Genomic DNA, 21,189 nt, shown 5'->3' on the forward strand with positions numbered 1-21,189 from the left:
CTCCCTCTTTCTCACTCTCTCTGTATGTATATATGTACGCATGTTTATATAATTGCATGCCTTGAAGAGTGTTTTGTAAAGACATAGTTAAAAGCTTGAAAGAAAAATATGAAAATAATTCAAAACTTTTTCACAGCAATTTTAACTTTGATAGGATGCTTGACAGCTATTTTCAAAAAGTGAATTTTAAAAAATAATTATTTAAGAAAAAACGTATCTTCCTTTTAGGGAAGGCAGCATAAGCATGTAAGTATTTCACTCTGTTATTGCACATTTTAATTATAACCTGTTTTAATTTACATCTCCTGGAAAATGTCTCAAACTCTGTAATATACTTTCTTCTATGTATATTTAATATACTTATTATATATAGTACAGATGCATTTATCTAGAACTGGAGGGGGGCAGGAGGAAAGAAGAGGGGAATTTGGGGATGAAGAAATACTAAAATAAGACCTTTTAAATGAAATACTGAACATTGCTGTGTCTTGATACAGACTTCCCATCTTTAAATTGCATGTGCATCCATCTTTCTAGGACAATCGTGTGATAAGATAATTTCTTTTTATCCCCACTGCAGAACAACTGACTTAATAAACCATAGTGGAAAAAAGTAAATATAGAGACTGACCAGAAATGTATCTTACTGCTTTTTTTTCTTCTCTCTTGTCTTGCACACACATGCCCTTTTCAATTGCTTGATTATTTTTGCTTGTTGCTTTTTGCTTGATTATTTTTGCATTGTTGTTTTCAAACAGCACCAATAGAGAAATGTTTCCACGGCCTTCCTTCACATACATGCATGTACAAACACACACATATGTATACATTGTAAAAAAATCAGTGCTAGTATATCATTATCCTCAACACACCCCTGCAATAGTACATATTCATACAGAATGAGAATAATGCATTGACAAAAACAAAACAAGAAGAATCTCTAGTATTCAATCTGAAGGGCTCAGTTTCTTATTATAAAGAAAGACAAGGTTAAAACAAATATTACCATTGTGATAGCCTCTTTATATCTGCAAATGCCAGCACTGGGCTTGGTCTCCAAAGGATATTTCAGGATCTTACAGGTTTTGCATAAAACTGATGTGGAAGAGGGGGTGTGCAATGGCATTTAACAGAAAGAGCATGCTAAATATGCAGCTGCCTACAGAATCAGGGTGGGACTCAACTGTCAATATACATGAGAAAAATACAACTCTCCATGTGGGGAAAGACATAATGGTTTTGGGCCATAGGACAAAAATGAATGGGATTTTTTTACCATGGGAAGGAAAAAATCTGGTACTTTCTATCAGCCCTGTGGAATAAGAGTTGCCCACTTCATCACAATCATGCAAGAGTTTTGGAAGAAGACCAAATACAATTTATCTGGAAAGGATGAAAGGTCTAGGTAGTTTGTTTTGATCATCAATCCAGTTTATGCCGTTACAGAGCCATGATTCTGGAACATCTGCTAGGACACCACCATCCATAATGACTGTTATTTTCACACCCTATAGAGAAACACAGTGTAACCTATCTGCCCACAAAAATTACTCCAAGAAAACAAAGGTTGGCAGAGCTGGCACTGCCTACAGCTGGGGATCCCCCCCGCTTCCTGTGCCCTGGGCAAGGAGCCGCACCTGCATTAACCTCCTGACAGAGAAGCAAAGCCCATTTCCAGACCACACCAACCTAGCTGGTGATTGGGAAGGTGACTGTTATGGCCACTATGAACATCAAAAAGCATCTATCAGATTTTGGGACATGCTGAAGTGGCCTTCCTCTGATTAATGCAGACTGCTTCTTCAGCTGCCCATCCCCTGACAGATGAGTACTTTTTAAACTAAACAAACACACAGTGTGTCCAAGTATGTCATCAAATGACCTCCTGCTACCATTATTGATGAGTTACACCTGTTTGCCAACAAATACACTCCTTATCACTGTCATGTGAGTAATCAGGTAAATGCCTGAGTAAACAAGCCTGCCCAGTGTGGGCCCTGGCAGCTATCTCAGCCGGATGCAGATGAAGACCCTCAACAGCTTCCCCACAGGTGAGGCTGTCCAGAGACTTAAAGTGGCAGAGAAGTTCCTCGCTGGTGATTTTACCATATTTCCGAAGGGCTACTGTGAAGACTAAATTAAATTTAGAAATTAGACTTTACCAATCACAGTTATCTCTAGTTCAGATGCTGGCATGGCACAAAAGAAGAGACATATTCTTCCCCCCAGTTCCCTCTCCCTATATTCATGGACCCCTAGCAGTGTGGTCCCTGATTTGCTGGGTCAGGGTGTGCACAGCTCTAACAGCAAGCTGGTTTCAGAGCAAGCTGTGGTGCCCCCAAGTCTGGTCTATGAGTACTCTGTGCTAGCTTGGATGGTATTAGGGCAATGATAAATTAGCCCTTTTGCCTTCATGTGAAAAAGGCTCTCATGTCTGATATTCACCCACCTGTGAGGGCACCTGAGACACAGGGGCTTTATAGCTGTCAAGACATTATCTGGAAACACACAGTGACCAGAAATTGCAGTATTTGTCAAAGGACTGTCTTAGGTAGTGTCAGAACCAGTGGGCTAAACAGGGCTTGTATTAAGGTGGTGAATGTTTGCTATGGATGCACAGAATAAAGAAAGGGCTCGAGAGCCCAACTGGGCAGAGAGAGAAGTCAGGGTCTGGCAGCTCTGAAGAAGCACACTCAGAAAGAATATGGGCAAGAAAAAAGGAGTAGTGAGACTCCTTCCCCGCCCATCCCAAAGCATGTCAAGAACACACAAAGGAGCAATCTCTGTCATCACAGGCACTTTGTGCAGTCTTTTTCCAAATATTCCCAGAGGAAGCATGGCTCTACCCTGCCCCTGCTTTAGCCCCTGTCTAAATAGCACCATTTAGCACAGTATAAGCAGAGTCAAGGTTGCTCTTTTTTTTTTTTCCTTTCTTTCTCTCTCTGCAAATTATTGCTGAATTCACTACTGAAAATGATAGAGCAAAGTGTTTGTTTTGCTTACCTGCTCAAAGAGCAGGTAAAATATTATCTGAAGTTCATGCCACAAATATATTTTGTTCTTATCTCTAGTAAACATTTAGTAACAGTGAAGCTCTCATTATCAACATGAGCTGTGTACCTAAATCCCTTCCCTCCCACCCCTAATGTCTTTTACTCCAGAGGTGATAAAATGCTTTCAGTTACAGAGCTCTACTAACAAGAAAAGACATAAACACGTGAAAAACGTGTGTGTCGATTGTATGGAAGAGACACTACATTACATTGCATTAGAGTTCTTATAATAAAAATTGGTATGAATGATTGGAATACCAGAATGAGAACAGCTTAGAGCTACTGTTCATTATTGCAGCATCTGCTAGTGCTGCTATAAATAAAGGTTTCTAAACAATTCGATGTTATGAACCCCTAATTTCAGGAATTTACAACTTGCATGTAAAAAAAAAAAAAAACCCTCTCAGCTGACATTTATAAAAATCTTAAATGTAGATATAAATGCCTTTATTGAGTGCTTACTTAGACACATGTACAAAATTTATGTTTATAAATCCATAGTTTTCTATCTATCAAAAATATAGGTTGTACTGCCTTCAGAAACTCTTCAAAATCAGAAAGAAGACTCTTGAATTGTTAACAGATGTTTTTAGGAGAAAAATTCAGTATTGGAGATTTGGGGTTTTTTACATATTAAGTCACAGTGTCATATTAAAAACAAACAAACAAACACACACACATCTGGAAGTCCTTAGGATTTGCTTTGTAGGTCACAATATAAATGAGTTTGTCTACTTTGTTTCTACATTAATGTTAGAGATGAACTGTACAGCAGGTAACTGGGTGTTATCCCCCTCACACGAAAGGCTCAGGAGTGTGTATACTTAGAGATTTGGTGTTACAGAAAAAGTATAAAAATTCAAACCAAACCACCGTTTTTAAAAGGAAGGGACATATTTGAATATCTGGATTTGTGTATCTTTACCTGTTCTTCTAAATTAGTGAGAACATCTACCATAAGGGTCATGGCCACGTTATCTCTCCGGTGACCTCACAAAAACCAAGGTTTGGCAGCTCAAACAGTGGTGGGGACAGACCTGTCACCACAGCTTGTGGCACAGAAGTCCCATCATGACCTACGACAGGTGGTGGAGGAACAAGACATTCAACATCTGCCCACATCTCAGAGCAAGAAGCCCTTAGTCATTATGTGGATTGCAGCAGGATCTCATGAGAGCAGCACACATCCGCAGAAATCTCAGGAGAGGGCCGCTACCATACTCATGTTTTCTCTTCTCTGGTTGCTGCTTAAGCTCCTGTTTGTGTAACTGAAGCTTTGCCACCAATTTCACAGGGACTAGCATTTCATCCTCTCTTACTACTACCCTCTCAGCCTACTATCTGCACCCTGCTTCATACATTCAATTTTTAAAAAATAGGAAAAATTGATCCATTAAAAGGTCATTTAATGGCATTTTGATTTGCTAGGTGCAGGACAGGATGCAGTGGACTATGTAACAAAATGGTGCAAAAGGCAAACAGGTCTCCTGCAATGTTCACTTTCCAAACACAATGAGATTTCCCTCTGTTTATGATTTGTCTTGACACTGGAATGCAAAAACTGTGGGATCTGTAGTCTGATCGACCTGACCTTCAGAAAGGGAATATCAGCAAACGTAGCCAGGTATGAGACTAGTTTCTAAACTCAACAGAGGAATTCAGACAAGTTATATTGAACTAGATTAATTCAGAGAACCAATATGACACTTCTTTGCTTGGAATTTTGAGACTATTTTATGTGACTTGTCTTTAAGACATCAATTATTCAGAAATACTATTTAGTGTAAAGTATATTTGGCTTCATGCAACATTTTAATAAGCAGTAAGCAAAACAGGAAAACATTTGCAGTAAGAACTAAGAAAATAGGATAAGCTTAATAATTCTTTTTTATACTGTCAGATAGCAACAAAGTCATTGGGAAAAAAAAAAAAAAGTAGACTGATTTGAGAAAAAAAAATAAATAGGGTTATATCAGTAAAACTTCATTGTTGAAATCCAACAGGGAAAAAAATGTGGTTTAGCTACTAGAATTAGAAATACCCTTCAGATCCCACGTGGAAGGAAATACCTGTGACACATCAGGATGTGGAGGGTCAGGTGCTCTGATTGCAGATAAGGCTGAGTGAGCCAGCACAGGGAGCATAAGGTCAAAGAGAGACGTGCAGTTAGCTCTGCACACTGGTTTAAAGAGCTGCTTGTAGAGGTGTTGATATAAATAGTCCCTTGCTTTTCACACACTGTCTCCATATCCTGCCCTGGTGCTGGGAGTTGAAGAATGAATGATTTTCATGGGAAGGGAAAAAAATAGGAAATTAAGTACTTTCTATTATGTATATTACACAATGCAAAGTTGCATCACAAAAAAACCCAAAACAAAACAAAAAACAAACCAAAAGCAAAAACAAAACAAAAAAACCCACACAGAAACAGAAAACAACAACAACAACAACAGCAACAAACATGACACAAAACCAACCAAACAACAACAAAAAAACACCAAAAACACCAAACCTGTGCATTTTACCCAAAAATGTCCAACTGCAGCTTTAGTCATGCAGTCAAGGAGTATAAAAAAATGAACAGTCGACTATCCTCGAGAGTCTGAACAGTATGCAATTCGGTCTGGAATGCCTTATAGGCAAAAAAAAGTTAGCAAATGCTAAAAAATTGCAGATAAGGGGAATGTTTCCTGGTTGAATCGCAACTTCCTCAAAAGCCAACATTTATCCAATTTTTGGTTCAGAAAATAACATTGCTTGACCAATTCTACTTTTCATGCTTAGCTTTCAGAGTTTTAAAATGCTTTTCAAGAGACAGTTTCCTATACCTCTGCAGGGTCCATCCTTATTTTAAGCATGTGCTTTCCTAGATAACACAGAAAAAAACCCAAAGCACTCAAAGCATTGTATTTTCCTGAAAAAAAAAAATGGTTTAAAATAGGAATTGTTCCACAGAAATTAATACAGCTACACAGACGGAGCCACAGCTCACATCTTTGTATTCAGACTACATTGCTTATTATATGAAGCAGTTCTGCCTTTTTCCTCTTCCTACTAGGGAAGTCTCAAACTGGAGATATCTCTACAAATGTGTATTTGTTTGTATGTAATAAAGATGGAAAATTTAGGGGACTGGATAATGAACTGCAGCATTTTTTTTTCAGTGGGGTTATGACAGCTTCTCAATTTAATATGCAAAGAAGTACAGAGCCTGTCAAATATTTATTCCTGTTCCTTTTACATGCTGTTCATATTCTAAGAAAACAATTTGTAAGAGAAGAATATTTAGTCCAATTCTTATGAATTTTTTGACAAAGTTATCAGTTCACAGCTTTAATGGTCAAACAGTTGTTCTTTGTGTTCTCAGCTAATTGGGCAAATATTTTCCATTTAATTTAGAAAACCTGTGATTTCTATGACGGTCTCAGACATATTCATTTAAGAAACAAGGCTGTTTTCCCAGCATCAGAAGTAAGGGAAACCCTAAGGTCCAGAAGCTGCAGAAGGCTGGACAGCATTCCCACTAGTTGGTGGTTTTCTGTGTGTTTTGCAAAAGGGAATTCCTAAAAAACCCAAACCAAAACAACAAAAAATCCAAACAAAACAAACAAACAAACAAGCAAACAAACAGTAGTGTATGCTCATATGTACTCAACACAAGAACAGGAAATAAACTGGGGAAAAAAAATAAGGAAATTCAGAGTAAGGTTTGAAATTCTCCATCAAATGGACTAAAGTTGTTACAACCCCAGGTAAGCGTTACTGCAAAAAAGGTGATGAAAGCATCCCTGTGACTGACATCTCTTTGCTGCATCTTCCCAATCGTCGTGCAGGATGGGGCTATGTGACTCCTCCACACGTGCATGCTCCAGCCCACACAAATAAGCCAGAGGATCATAGAATCATTCCATCTTGTACCATCATTGTATTTCAAGCTGAAGAGGGACGTGAACTACCAACCAAGGCACTTGGCTTGAGATGGTGGTAATGGGAAGTTCAGTTTGAATCAGTCAGTCCATCCTCCCACTTTGCTGGGGTTACTGGTTGCTCTCGCTGGGTACGGCAGGGGAGCCTGAGCAAAAGCCAGAGCTCAGCAGGCAATGGGGCAGTCTGCACATCCCCTCTGATGGTTTGAATTCGGTGTCTGGTTGTTTGGCTAGCAGAGTTAATCCTATTGCAAAATAGCACAGCGTGAAAAAAGGGCTGTGAAAATATATGACTATCGATTTGGTAAAGGAAAGTGAGCGTATTGGTTAAATACATACTCTGGTATGCATACTTTTGTGATGACAATCATTACTTATCCCTCAGACATTTATGGCTTCTTTAGAAATTTTACTGTTGTATAAATTCATACTTGGGCACCTTATAAAAGTAGAGTTTTGACAGCGTAATAGTCCATAAAGAAAACACAGTTTCAAGGACTGGACTACAGATTTTGTGTTTTGCCATCTTAATGCAGTGCCACTCAAAAAAAATACCAAAACCAGGTTTTGAGACCTTGAATGTCCTTTCATGATGTGAAACCAGGCCTTCTTCCTTCCTAAAAGCACTCTTTGAAAGTGGAACATTAATTTGATATTGGGTTAATAAAGCTGCTTCCTCTCCATATATATATTTGATGAATTTGAAAGCCTTTCTAAAACACTACTAACAGAAAATCCACTGTGAAATTCAGAAGGTTTCCAGTACACCAAATTGCAGCACTGTGATTTTCCTCCTTGAAGGGCCACAAGAGATAATGTATTAATCGTTTACCAGATTCCTATTTTCAAATCAAATCTGTTTAATTTTTTAACTATTTAGTTGCATGAGGACAGAGACTGTCTTTTATCACTTTCTAATATATTTCATACCTGTTTAAGATGAAAAGCAGATCAGGCCAAATGTTCAGCAAGTTAGAGGAAAAACATTCACTTTCATATTGTTTACAAGGTGAAGTTCAAGCCTGCTAAAACATTTTAAGGTAAAAATATTGTCATCCACTTATATCTAGTAAACAGTCTGAGCAGAATATCATAACAAGATGGTTGCACACAATTTTGAATAATGTATTAATAAACCCAGTTGTAAATTGTGACAGTGGATGCAAAGGATAATTGTGAATCTTAGGCGTTAACACAAGAATTAGTATTAAAAGGAGCTGTGGCTCAGAAGTTTACTACTGTACTTCTAATTTGTAAGTAGAGTCTATAAGTAAATAATAATAACCTGAACTGAAAATCCACAACAGTGTTCATACTTAAGCAAATAACTCTGCACTAATTAGGTTTGTCACAAAAAGTTAACTCCTTGGAAGAGCTGTTTAATGTTTAGAAAAAGGCATTATGGAGACAACTGCTTAACCTTATAGAATTTCAGTCATCACTGATTTTTGAGTTCTGCATGAAACAAATATTGGATATTTATGGGATATTCTACAATGTTCCAAAGTTAAATTGCTGCTGGTAAGATCCTGTTAAGCTTATCTGACATATAAGCAACACTAGCAAAAAACAATGTTTGTGAGTTTTTAAGTACATGTAGTGTACATGTGTTAGGATCCTTCAAATAATTTCTTTTCTTTTTTTGCTTATGCTCCATTTACAAAGGGGCAAATGATTGAATTTGCTTCACTGAATTGAACTTATACAGCTTCCTGCTGGGTTCTAGGGAGCATTTATGGAACACCACCTGGAGGGCAGCTGCTCTTTTCTCCTAGCCCTGAATATCATTAAATTTCAGCAGCAACATGACACACTGTAGAAAATTTTGTTTTAAGGCAGCACTCTTCTGTGTTGTTATTGTCAAGAGTAGAGAGAAGTGGGGGGGCATTTCTGGGAAGAGAGAGAGAGAGATTTCATTCTTTGTCAGCATGTGCCCACAGCCAGGAAAATCAGAAGGACTGGAAGAATCAATGGGACCCTTTTTTGGAAGAAAAAAAAAAAAGCTACTAGGAAGACATGTATTTCAAAATAGTACATTATCTTTGTTTAAATATAAGTACTTATGGCCCATGCTCACAATTTAACTTAATATTTGAGCAGCAGAATGTCTTCACTTAAAAAACAAGAGCAACTGCTAACCTTATCTTGCACATGTGGATGACATTGGGGCTGCCCTAAGAACTCATTTTCTTACAACTATTTGCTTAAGCATTTCACTACCAGATTAAGCCTGAAGACAACATTGCAGTGAAATGCTGTGAAATGTTGCTTTTTCTCTGTGCCTTACAAAGGGGCAAGTAACTATGTCTCTGACCCTCCATGAGTTTTACACATTTTGAACACTTATTTTCTTTCTCATCACAATTAAGAAACCTTTTGCATTAAGAGCAGAAGTCAGACGAGACCAGTTTATGGCAGCTCACCCCTACTCCTGTGCTTCAGGATTTTTCCACCTCTAGTTTCCAGCCTGTAAGTGCCAAACCCGACATGCAGAGAGGACTGTGCTCCCCTGGGAATTACAGCGTATGGCCCAGCTATCTGTGCACTTCTCATATTCCCTGAACTCTACATCAGTCATCTTGCGGGTGCTAACGGGAAACTTGGCACAATGATCAGAAGCAACAATCTATATAGAGTAAACATTATCAAGGTGATTTATCATCTCAGTGCCTTGTTATAAAAATTCAGTGTTTTTCAGTGGCATATGATAACTCCTATTTCTGAACATTCTGACCTCTGCATTCCTCTCCCTTATCCATGTTGCACCTTTTCTCCTCACCCTCTTTGCCCTTTGCATCAGCTCCTGATTCACCTCTCTTTCCTCATTAGTTCACCATTAAAATGCCTAATAGCAACACCAGCATGGTCTCCAAGATGAGTTGAAGTGTTGTACAATTTGTGACCAAGTAAAATTGTTGTCTAATGTGAATGATTGACATTTTCTTGTCAAAGTAAAATCCAGAAATATGTGGTTTTGTAAAAATCATGTTACTAGAAAAGCATCACTTTCAACAGCAGTGAAAAATTACTGTTACAAATGAGAAAATCTCCATAATGAAAACCTGAATAAACTTAAAAATTCACATTTCTTGTTAATTTAATTTAAAGGCCTGTTTCAAATGGAACAGTTGACAAGAAGTTATATCACTTACATACAAATTTAAATAACTACGCTTTCATGCTAACATTTCTAAATCAGAAACTTTCATAATATTCTTCATGAGCAGCATTTCAACCATCAGTTTTAGTTTTGCACAGGCACTCTTTCAAAACTCACAGTGACATATTTGCATTCTGAAAACAACAAAAGACCCCTGACCTGGACCAAAGCATCAGTGTGCCAGGTATTACCCAGAGTCTGAACCAGACAGAGGCACCAGGTGGTAGACAAATACTTTGGGCTCCCTAGAGAGACAGTGAAAGAGTGACTTCACTGACTTGGACTAGATGGCTTAACAGTATAACTGAGACTGGTGTTCTTGAATGGCCAGTGGAACTGACTAATGCTAAACTTTCTTACAGGAATAAAATTTCATATTTGAAACAGCTTTAACTCTTGAGCACTAATAGAAGGACTTGATGAGGATCAGGGTTGGCAAAGCAGCTCTCATCACTGAGATTACACTGTGTAAGAGCTGCAGGACCAGCACTTCCAGTTGATTAATAATCTTATATTTAAATACAGTGTAAATACAAAAGTGCTTTGTTTCCTCAGGGGAACCAATATTAGCCATCCTGAAAGCCAGGAGGGGCCCAGGTAGGAGAGAGGCAAATTCCAAGTGGGAGGTGAGGATGCTAAACAGCACTCCAAAAACAAACCCTGTTTTTCTAGGGGTAGGCCCACATTTTGCAAGCTTGTGCTCAAGGAAACAGAAAGGCTTTTTGTATATTACAAGAAAACTTATACTTATTGAAGCCATTGAGTTTGTCTATATTTCTTCTGCCACAGGAATCTTGCTGGAAATGAAAACCTGCATACAATGAACACCAAATAATGGATTTTCAAACTAGCACTGAAATGAAAAAGATCTTTCTGGGTAAGACTGGTGTCTAGATAAAATGTAAATTCAATCTCTCTGAGAAGCAATTCTGAATAATCAGAAATGCATACAGTCACTAAAGTACATTACCAGAATAACACAGAAATGGAACAACATGACAATATATTTCTTTTTCTGCTTGAGAATAAAAGTAGATGGTTCTCCCAAATAATTATCTGTTTCAAGACAAAACTGTTCACAAGGAAAAAAATAATAAAAAAAAAAAGCAGCATGCTTCCATTTCATATATCTCACTCCTTGGGCTGACTCCAATTCTTCAATTCTGATCTTTACCCTGGCTCAAAATGGGAGCAATTGCACTGTACAAGCTGTCTTTTCAGACGTGACTTTTCAGCATATTTACTCATCCAGTCTCAAAACTGCGTGGTGAGGAGTCCCCAGGACTGTAATAGGGAGGATTTCAGGGTTATTCCTGTTCTGCCAGGCTCATTGTATAGCCTTAGATAAATTATCTTAGCACTGCCTCAAATCTTCCTTTCCTGCTTTGGTTGCTTTATGCCTGAATTGCCAAACCAAGAGCTCAGAGAGGACTCTCCATTTGTGTATAGCTGGTCAGATGCCCCCTTTCTTTCTCTTGCAGTTTGGGAAGTGAAGAAGAAAGGTATGTGGAAGGGCTCGAACAGGGCTTCTAATTCTTATTGATTAGAGATATGATTCTTTACAGTGAATCTACCCTGCAAGGTGAGGAATACACCGGCCTAAGTTTATACCTGATTTAAGGCTTTGGGCATGCATTCAGTATTCGGGGCAAGTGTGTGCTTAAAAAATTGTTCCCTCTATACACTACTTAACTGGAAGCACAGCCAGACAGATAGATCAGGCCCTTCCAGGTAAAGCAGAAAACAGACATCAGGAAGAGGTTTCCAGCTTCCTGTACCATCCTTTTCTAAACGGTACTGATGGTGCAGGGAGAACACCAAAACTGCAGCTCCCTTCCACAAACTGCAGATAAGAGTACTTTACCTAAAACTTCACCTTGTGAGATATAAACTGCTGTGAAAATGGCAAGTACAATTAATTATTAATTTCTGGTTTATTACAGATTGACCATCTTGTAAAAAAAAAAAAAAAAACAACTATATAATAAGCTGTAATAAACTCTTTCTGTTTGCTGTTCTGACTTAACAATTCCTAGTGCAGCAAAACTGAGAGAATAAGATCAAGTCTCAGCTGACCCACAAAGATCATTAGTAACCATGTCTTGCATGCAAGAACTGGATTCGGGCCATGCTGACAGAAGACAATCAGTTTTCTATACTTGCAGGATGCTGTAATGAAATGCCTGATTTGATGAAGTTAGAGGCACGATGATATTTTCATCATTGTGTAATAAAGCATCAGGAAACCTTCAAACCTCTAATGTTATTGAGTATCTTGGTGGTGTTAAGACTAACAGTGTACAGTTTGCAATGTAAGGGAAGAAAGGGGGAGAAAAACAGATAATTTGGGCTTTTGGCTTAAGGTGAACAATCTTTTCCAAATTAATGTTGTGTTCATCGTCATTAAATGGTCAGGGTTTTGCATGCACCTGGAACCTCCTACAGCATTTCATAAATAAGAAATAGTGGATGGAATAAGGAAATGTTTCTCATTTTTGCAACAAAGCAAAGGTTACCAGAGGGAACAGTATTTTTTTTTTTTCAATTACTTATTTTTGGTGAATATTTAGTAATTTTGCTGGATATTCTTTTAGGAACACAAGTTGATTTTCACAGGAATTAGTAATGTACTTTTATATGCGTATACATTTGGAGTTACACAGTGGCTTTTCTTTTAAGACTATTATCCAAATTTACAACAAATTAATAAAAATGTAAAATTAAAACCAGTATCAACTGAAGTCCTGCTTTCCCAGAGTCCCAGTCACACTCAGTATATTTAATTCATTTCTGTGAATTCAGCAGGGCTTTGTGTAGGAATAAAACAAACAGCATTTCTATGTGCCTTCATTGTTTAGCTACTGTACAATTTCTCATGACTGTTGATATTATTTATTACTAGGGGGTTTGTTGGTTTGTTTTCCATTTGGAAAAACAAAACAAAACAAAACAAAAAAAAAACAGGCAATGAAATATTTGTTAAATTTATTTCTTTTTAAAACAATAGTAATAGAAAGATTTACATAGACATAACAAAACAAGGACATAAAGAGCTTTATAAAGACCTTCATATAACCTTTTTTTTTTTTTTTCCCAAATATATACAACCAATAAGAATATTATGTGGTTTGCTCCTCCATTGAGCAATGAAGCTTTAATTTCCATTTCCAACATACAGCTGTTGCATTTCTCTCACCCGAATTTTGCTAGCCCAGGCTCGGGGTTGCCAGCAAGAGAACTCCGCCTGGAGGGAGAAGCCAGGGCAGCTCAAGAAGCCCGCAACCCCAGCTTTGCCAAGAGTGGGCAGAAATCCCTGGGATGGGAACACAGTCAAAGCACCAAGTAGCTCTTGCCTGCACTGTAAAGCTTCCCAGCTGTCAAGGAAGGAGGTGACCTTGCACAAAGCCAGCACACACACCACCCAGCTCCTCGGCTTGGGCTCCACACATCACCCACAATGATTTCACAGCTCACGGATACGAAAGCATGGCTAAAGCAAACCTCCAAGTTGTTCCCTGGTGGGTCACCATGGCTGATCTGAGAGGACAGGTCACATTATGGTCATGCCCTTGGGTGTCTTTAATTTTGTGATTAGGAAATGACATGGGACTAGGCGGCAGTCAAAGCAAGGTCCTTCTTAGTAAAACTCCTGCAGAATTTTGCAGAATCCTACTCACTCTGTGAGTCCTGCAAATTAAAAATCTTTCAGGCAGAGGCTGCAGAGTGGCTTTTCACACACTCTATGATGGTACATACAAAGGGCAGCTGATCAGCAGATCCCAGGCAGGTGAGCACGTGGGACATGAGACTGGTGTCTTTCCTGCAGGTCACGTTGCTGCCTCCTTCAAGGCAGCGGAGCCAAAGAAAACACCCCGTGTCCATTTTATAGGTTCAAATGTGATTTGGTTGTAAGTGAGGGTGAGGCCAGCTGCAGCCCTCCACTATTCTTTAGCAGGGAGGAAAAGGTGAATGGTAAATCTCTGTGGCTGCCTCTATTCAACTGTAGACATGCTTTATAACTCTAATGGGTATATTGGCAGGATGTCTAGTGCTATACCATTCTGTTAGACATTTTTGGCATGTCCTGGCTAAATTTTCGCATTCTAAGAATCCTGCTGGACTAAAAAGACTTTTTCCTTCCCTCAAAATAATAAGGAAATCCCATGAAATAACTATGACTATAATTTGAGACTTGATAAAGAGAAGCATTAAACATATTGCATAAATTAAGTACATAATGTAACAAATCCTATAGAAGTCATAAATAGCCTTCACCTAAGAAGATTAACTGGTGCACATATGAGTGTGAAATATTATACAGTGAAACCAGTGTGCCCTAAGAGGCTACCCTAGAGTACTGACAAATACTTTACAACATCAAATTACCCACATTAAACAAACCAGCTCTACAATTTAACAAGAGATGGTCTATAATTGGTTCAAGGTACAACACTTTTTCCTAAGAAACCTGCTAAAACACTGTGGATTTCAACGTCTATAGGCCAACAATATAAATGTATGGTATTATAAATAAACTCTGTCACTTTGAAAGGTTTCGTATTTTGTGGAAGATTTCATATCAATCAAAATAAAACCTGTTAAAAAAATTTGTTTTCTTTTTAATTTCATGTAACTACTTAATATTTAATTACAATTCAGAATTTTTTTTATGTTAAATTCACACATTGAGTTTACATATTTCAAGTTTTCAGTAGAAACAAGTAAACATCCAATTTAAGCAAGCTTAGTAACAGTAATTTCTGATATCAAATAACTGCAATATAATATCTTATGGGATTCCCTTCATTTTTTTTTCAAGTACAATTTTCAGACACTTTTAATAAGAAACACATCTCTTCAAAATTGTTCTCCTGCCCTAAAAAGTGATTTGGTAAAAATGGCACTGAGGGCTTTGAATTCATTATCACACTGATTTTCCTGCCCAATGAGCTCAGTTTGCAAGTAAATTTCTAACTGCCAGCTGCACAAACTCAGCCTGACTCCTGGATCCCTTCCATCTCATGCATCACCACCAGTAATAAATATCCTGTATGCCAGAATATGCCCTCCGTGGCATCTGCGCAATCCCACTGCCATCCGTGAATTTGCACAGGTGTTGCTGGGGGCAGACGTTCAAATCAATAGGGTTACACACAAGTGGCTGAGGAAATTATCTGCCAAACAGAACTGCTAGTACAACAGTGATCTGTGGGATGGAAGAGTTCCCGTCTGACTTGCAGAGCTGGGTTTTAGTCTCACAACTAGGAAGAAAAACATATTTTGTCTTGCAAACAAAAATTCTGAGAGGGTTGCAATGTACGTGGAATATCCCAATGCTATTTTTTATGCTGTTTCTTAGAGCATAAAATCGTTTTGCAGAATACACAATGGCCAAAAAACACATTTGGATTTTTTTTTAAATAAGTTGCGCTTTGGTATGGGGATGATAATACAAGAAATGTTGATACATCTTGGTATCTTAAAACATCTCCTTGTATAAGATTAATATGTTGGGGCTGAGAGGAAATGGTCCATCCATACCGTCCCAGTGAGACACCACTATTGTCCAACAATGTCTTGGAGGAGGATGGTGGAGCAACAACACCCTTCAGGTTGCCAGACTCAGACACCCCGAGTCAGACTCAGCCACACACCCTGTACACAACATACGCTGCAAGAATAAGGTTGCTCGATGCTCAGCTTGTAACTCCTGGATTGTTTCTGTTTACAACAAATGCACACAATCTCTTTGACCCAAGATGTCTTTGTTGATCATGTTTTCACAAATAAACAATGTTTCTACATTACAGGCAGAGAGCAGTTCAAGGGCAGTTCTTTTGTCAGATTCCTCTTATGTAACCAGTAGGGCCGTGCATTGGCCGATGAGTAAGTTCTCAGCTATGGCAGAAGGTGACCTAGGAGTAGCTGCTCCTGCACCCACCAACAGCTTCTCTGGGATCCAGCTGGACCCCTCCAGCAGCTGAGGGCCACACCACCTGGAAAGATGCTAAACTGTGCTGGCCAGCCAGCAAACCACCCCTGCGCTGCCTTCACCACAGCTGTAGCTGACACACGTGCTTTTGGCAAAATAAAGATTTCAGCACATAAAATCAAGGTTAAGTATGTCTGGATACCTTCGTCTATATTTAGTTTCAAAGTGGATGTAAATTGTGTTTTTTTCTGGATTTTAGCTAAACCAGTTTATCATCTCAAGTGATTAGTCTATTTCAGTTAATGAGCACACTTCACACCTCACTCTGACATTCCCTTGTTACATGTGTCAGTTACAGGCACCTACATATTTTTATTTTCAAAACAAAGACTTTGTGGAAACCACAGCCTTACATAATCTCAACTCCAGGAGCGTGCCACAGCTAGTGTTCAGTAGCTGAAAAGAGAGGAGAGGATGCCATCTTCCTAGCTATTACAAGGAAGTTGAATTTTTTATGTGAATTAGCAGCTTAAGATAAAAACTCTAGGGAAGGGAAGTTTCACCAAATCTTAAAAAGCACAGGCCATGTGCCTTTTCACTATTTTACCTTTCATTAGCTGACACGAGGTATGGCCACAGCTTATTTTTTCCTCATGACTGCAAGACTCAAGGAACTTATGTTTATTCCAGAAAAGATCCCTAGGAAATGTGTCTGTGATCTAACCTTGGGTGTGACCTCTCCCATTCAGAATTCATCATCTGTTTCCCATTAGGACAAAAATCTCATGACACTGTAATTCTTTCTTCTTCCACTTTGAATCTACAGCTTGTGATTGAAACCACTTCCCACACCTTGCAGAAGGTGCGTAACTCCAGTTTTCTCACACATTCCCCATGGAAAGTCATTTTGGGCTCTACAGAAAAAAATCTGCAGTACAATTTGGAACAGGCATGAAATAACTAAGAGAACACTGCACTCATAGTACTATTTGTCTTCAGACTTAGCACAGTAAAAACCTTGGCTTTTCAGTTTATTTAAGTCTAACACAGAGAGCAGACACTGTAAGGAGAGGGAATATCCTCTGCTTTTTCTAAAAAAAAAACAACCCTGTTCCTTCAACAAGAAACTCTTTTTTGCCCATATTTAGTTCTTATTTTGTTGTCAGAATCTTGCAAGAACAGCATAAGGTCAGACTCTTAAAAAAAAAAAAAAAAGAAAAAAGAAAAAAGAAAAGATTGATCACTTTGTCTTTTCAAGCACAAATAGAGGCCGATATCAGCACACAGGGCCACACTGAGAGGACAATCACATTCCTGCGTGAAGTGCTTTCTGCAGGTTCACTTCGGGCCTCTGGAGGCATCTCGCCAGCTTCTAGACTCAAAGACCCCAGTGCTTTCATTGGCATTATATATTCATGCTGCACTGTACCCAGGTTAATACATCTCCCCCAAACTGGAGCACCAGGAAGCCCAGTGTAGATGCAGACCTGCAAAACCAACCTCCATCCAAGGGGCCAGGCAGTAAGCTCTCCAGTAAATCCCATTTTACCTGTTTTCTCCCACTTTCTGGGGTAGCCCAGCCTTCTATTGACCTAGATAATGATGATTATGCATTTGAATTTCAAAAGAATGAGTAGTGGCCTGTTAGTTCTAACTGCTGTTCTCTAATAGGAATATACAAGCACGCACACATGCAATTATTGAACTGTTTTTAGAACAGTAAATTATTTCATTTTAACAGTAATATCTACTTATTCATGTGCATGCTTTAATCAGATTTCTAAAATCCTCAAGATAACTTTTTTCTTGAGTGTGGCTATTATTTATCAGTCTGTTTTCAGCTTCATTATCTTCCTAGTGCTACCCTTCAAAAAAACAATCAGAACATAATACTAACAACCATGAGGAAACAGTAATGTTATTTATATTTAAAATATCACTGCTGAAAAATTGAAATGCTGCCAAGAAATTTCAGAGAATGAGATACAACAGTAAATAGAGAAACGGGATTTATGAAAGTTATGTGATACCCATAGTATGATATGCTTCTTCAAAGGGGCACAGATGAAGACAAAACATCCCAGACAATGTCTGTTGTAACAACAGTGGCTTAAATCTACACAAAAGCTTTATTAAAAATTATCTTTCCTAACCTTAATGCATTAAATATCAGAATCCATCATCCCGGTGGATGCAGTTCTAGTCACCAAAATTTCTTATCAATTATATGGTTTACATTGACTGCAAATTTTCCAAAACAGTTCGTGGCTCTTGGAAAATACTGATTAGACAACATAACAGTATTTTACAAAAATTCATCATTTTTATTCATTTCACAGGAAAGTGAGGAAGCATTCAATTTTCATTTCATCAGCTTGAAATTTATGTGATTATGGCATAATGAAATCTCCCATAAAAGCTGAAACACTGACAACAAATTGAAACATTTAAATGTGTTTCATTTTGCAAAACTACACCATTATTTCTACCTGGATTCAAAATACATGTAAAAATCTCAGAATTTCCCACGTGGGCTTTTTTTTTTTTTTGTAATTTGGCTACTGATATTTACAGAAAAATACTATGAAATAGGATTAACTGAGACAACTTGCTGTCCTGGTATCATGTTAGTAACAGCATCCCAGCAGCAGTAAAGCCACCTTCCCTGGAGGCAGCCAGCCAGCCAGCTACATACCTCCCAAGACTCCTGTCCATGCCACCATGAGAAATGTACTCTCACCCTTTCTGAAACCCTTGCCACACAGACAACTCTACACTGTGCCTGATCTGAGGCAGTCCTCACCCAGACAAGAGTGAAAAGTGATAAATTTGCAGTCCTCCTGGAAGAAATGCCATGCCCTGCCCTGCCAACAGCCCTCCTCAGAGACCACAGCTCACCAGAGTTGCAGCCTGAACTCAAGTACTCATGAAGGTACTGTACCCTCTTCTCATGTGGTTTCTCTAAACTGTAATGTTTTACAACAGCTTGAGAACCCTGCCAGGCAAATTTTCCATTTTACCTTCAGTCTCCCAAAGGAGCCCCATTATTGTGGGGCTAGGTTGTACCATCAGGTAAAATCACAAGGAGAAAGAGGTGGCAGAAAGTTTCAAAGGAAAAATCGTTTCCGTAGAGACTCATGGAGAGGCAAAGTGGTATTTTTAAAAATACATCTTTGCAATGAAGTAACTGAACCTTCTTAAGCTACACCCTTTCCTTTCGCTCTACTCTGTGCACCCAGCTGGGGTCAGGCAGGGGAAGCGACATGACACTATGTAACTGCCTCTTGCCTACTCCTTCCAACTCTCTCCTGACTCCTGGGGAAGCACAGCTGAGATCTGGTAGCCCTAATGTATGAATAAAGCTAAAAAAAGATTAGTGACTTCTGGGTTGTTTTTTTTTTTGTTGCTCTAACAGCACTAGTCACTCCGCAGTCCTATGATATCACAGTCACATCATCCGAACACACTAATTTTGCTGTGGTCTGAGGAAAATGAACCACTGTGCTAATTAGAGGATGACGTATCAGGGGAACTGCTGCCCCATTAGCACCAGTTCATAGGATGCGCTCTGACAGAGCAGAGGCTGTGACAGGCCTCATCGCTCTCACTGCCACATCTGCATCCAGCCAGCAACCACCACAAAACTTATTAAACTTTTAACTTTTTATTAAACTTCTGTCTGCTAATAACTGTAATTGGTAGCTAAAAAAAACACAAAGGGATCCACAGAACAGTATGTGAATTCATTTTCAGCACACATTTTGCAATGCAAAATAACCACAGATGAGTACACCATCAGCTTTGGATTTCATAGGTTCTGTGATGAAAACAAACATGGTATTATCCGGAATGGCTGGATCCACTACAGGCGTTCTACCATAATCACAACGTTGGTGAATAACTGGATGCTTTCTGGAAAACAAACAAAAAAATCGGGACTATTAGATGCTTTCTGTAAGCTATCACCCCTTACTAAACTACATTTATCCTCTGCCTACACCACGCGGGAAATGCCACCAGGTGGGTGCAATAACCTCCCCCTATTCGGCTCACCTCCTGCGGGAGCCTCGGACTTCTGCAGCGGCCAGGGTTCCCCCCCGCCTCGCCGCCACCGGGCAGGCCCGGCCTTGAGGAGCAGCGGGCACCGCCGCCCCACACGCTGGGGCCGTCGAGGAACAGTCCGCATCCGCAAGCAGCCGAATCCTCCGCCCCAGCAGCGTGCCAGGCCCAGTGCTGCGGCCTCGTTCGCTGCCGACAAGCCACCGAGCCAAGTTCAGGGCAGCCCTCGAGGGCAGGGAACCGAGGCGCCCGGCGCGCTCCTCCAGGGGTTCACGGCCCCAGCCCCGCTGCGGAGAGAGGAGACGCCCGTGGGCGGACCCGCGCCACCGATCACCGCGGCCGCGCTGCGGCAGACACTCTCTCCCGGCGAGGGCTGCCCCACACACCCGCCGGCAATGAGCCGGAGGAGGCGGCGGAGTGCGGTCCGGCGGGAAGACAGCGAGGATGGCACCGGCCGCCCGGACCCGCTCCCGCCCGAGAGGCCGTCACGCCGCCGCGGAGCGCCAGCGCCCCCTGCCGCCCACCGCCCTGAGCCGCGCGGGGCTCTACGGCCTCCCGAGAGGAGCGGGGCACGGGGGAGCCGCCGCTGCCAGCTCCCTCCCGCCTTAGAACGCCTCGCACCGCTCCGCGCCCAGCAGCAGCCAGCGGACACAGCCCCCTGTGGCGCCGCCGCATCCCGGGCGGAGGGGCGATCCGGTGAGAGCCAGCGGCCCCTCCCCCGGCCGCCCGGCGCGCGGGGGTGTGTCAGCGCGGGGCGGCGGGAGGGGGCCGCTGATAAAGGAGGTGGGCGTGGCGGTGGGCGCGGCCGAGCGCCGCCATTGGCCGGCGCGGGGAGTGATGTCACCCATATGAGGCGCTGATAACGAGTTGGGCGAGGAGCCGCGAGTTTCGCAGAAGGGGGAGCGTGCGCGGCGGGGCAGGGCGGGCGGCGGCGCGAGGCCGGGGCACGGGCAGAGCGCGAGCGCACCAGCCCAGCCGCGCCCCAGCCCGGCCCGGCCGCAGCAGCCGCCGGGGCCGCGGGCAGCGCCGAAGCGCCCGCCGGTCGCCCCGCGGGCTCCG

General features: G+C 40.7%; 1 protein-coding gene across 1 annotated transcript; it reads right to left on the reverse strand.

The window, feature by feature from the left end:
- Positions 1-18,238: 18,238 nt before the first annotated feature.
- LOC309438066 (uncharacterized protein) lies at positions 18,239-20,805 on the reverse strand (the record flags this gene model as incomplete). Its single annotated transcript, XM_082048973.1, has 3 exons — positions 18,239-19,983; positions 20,125-20,597; positions 20,680-20,805. 3 exons carry the CDS (start codon positions 20,803-20,805, stop codon positions 19,821-19,823), a joined length of 762 nt encoding a protein of 253 aa, XP_081905099.1. The 3' UTR covers positions 18,239-19,820.
- Between the last annotated feature and the right edge of the window lie 384 nt (positions 20,806-21,189).

Source organism: Streptopelia decaocto (assembly GCF_964273445.1).
Source record: "Streptopelia decaocto genome assembly, chromosome: 3".
Classification (NCBI taxonomy): Eukaryota; Metazoa; Chordata; class Aves; order Columbiformes; family Columbidae; genus Streptopelia; species Streptopelia decaocto.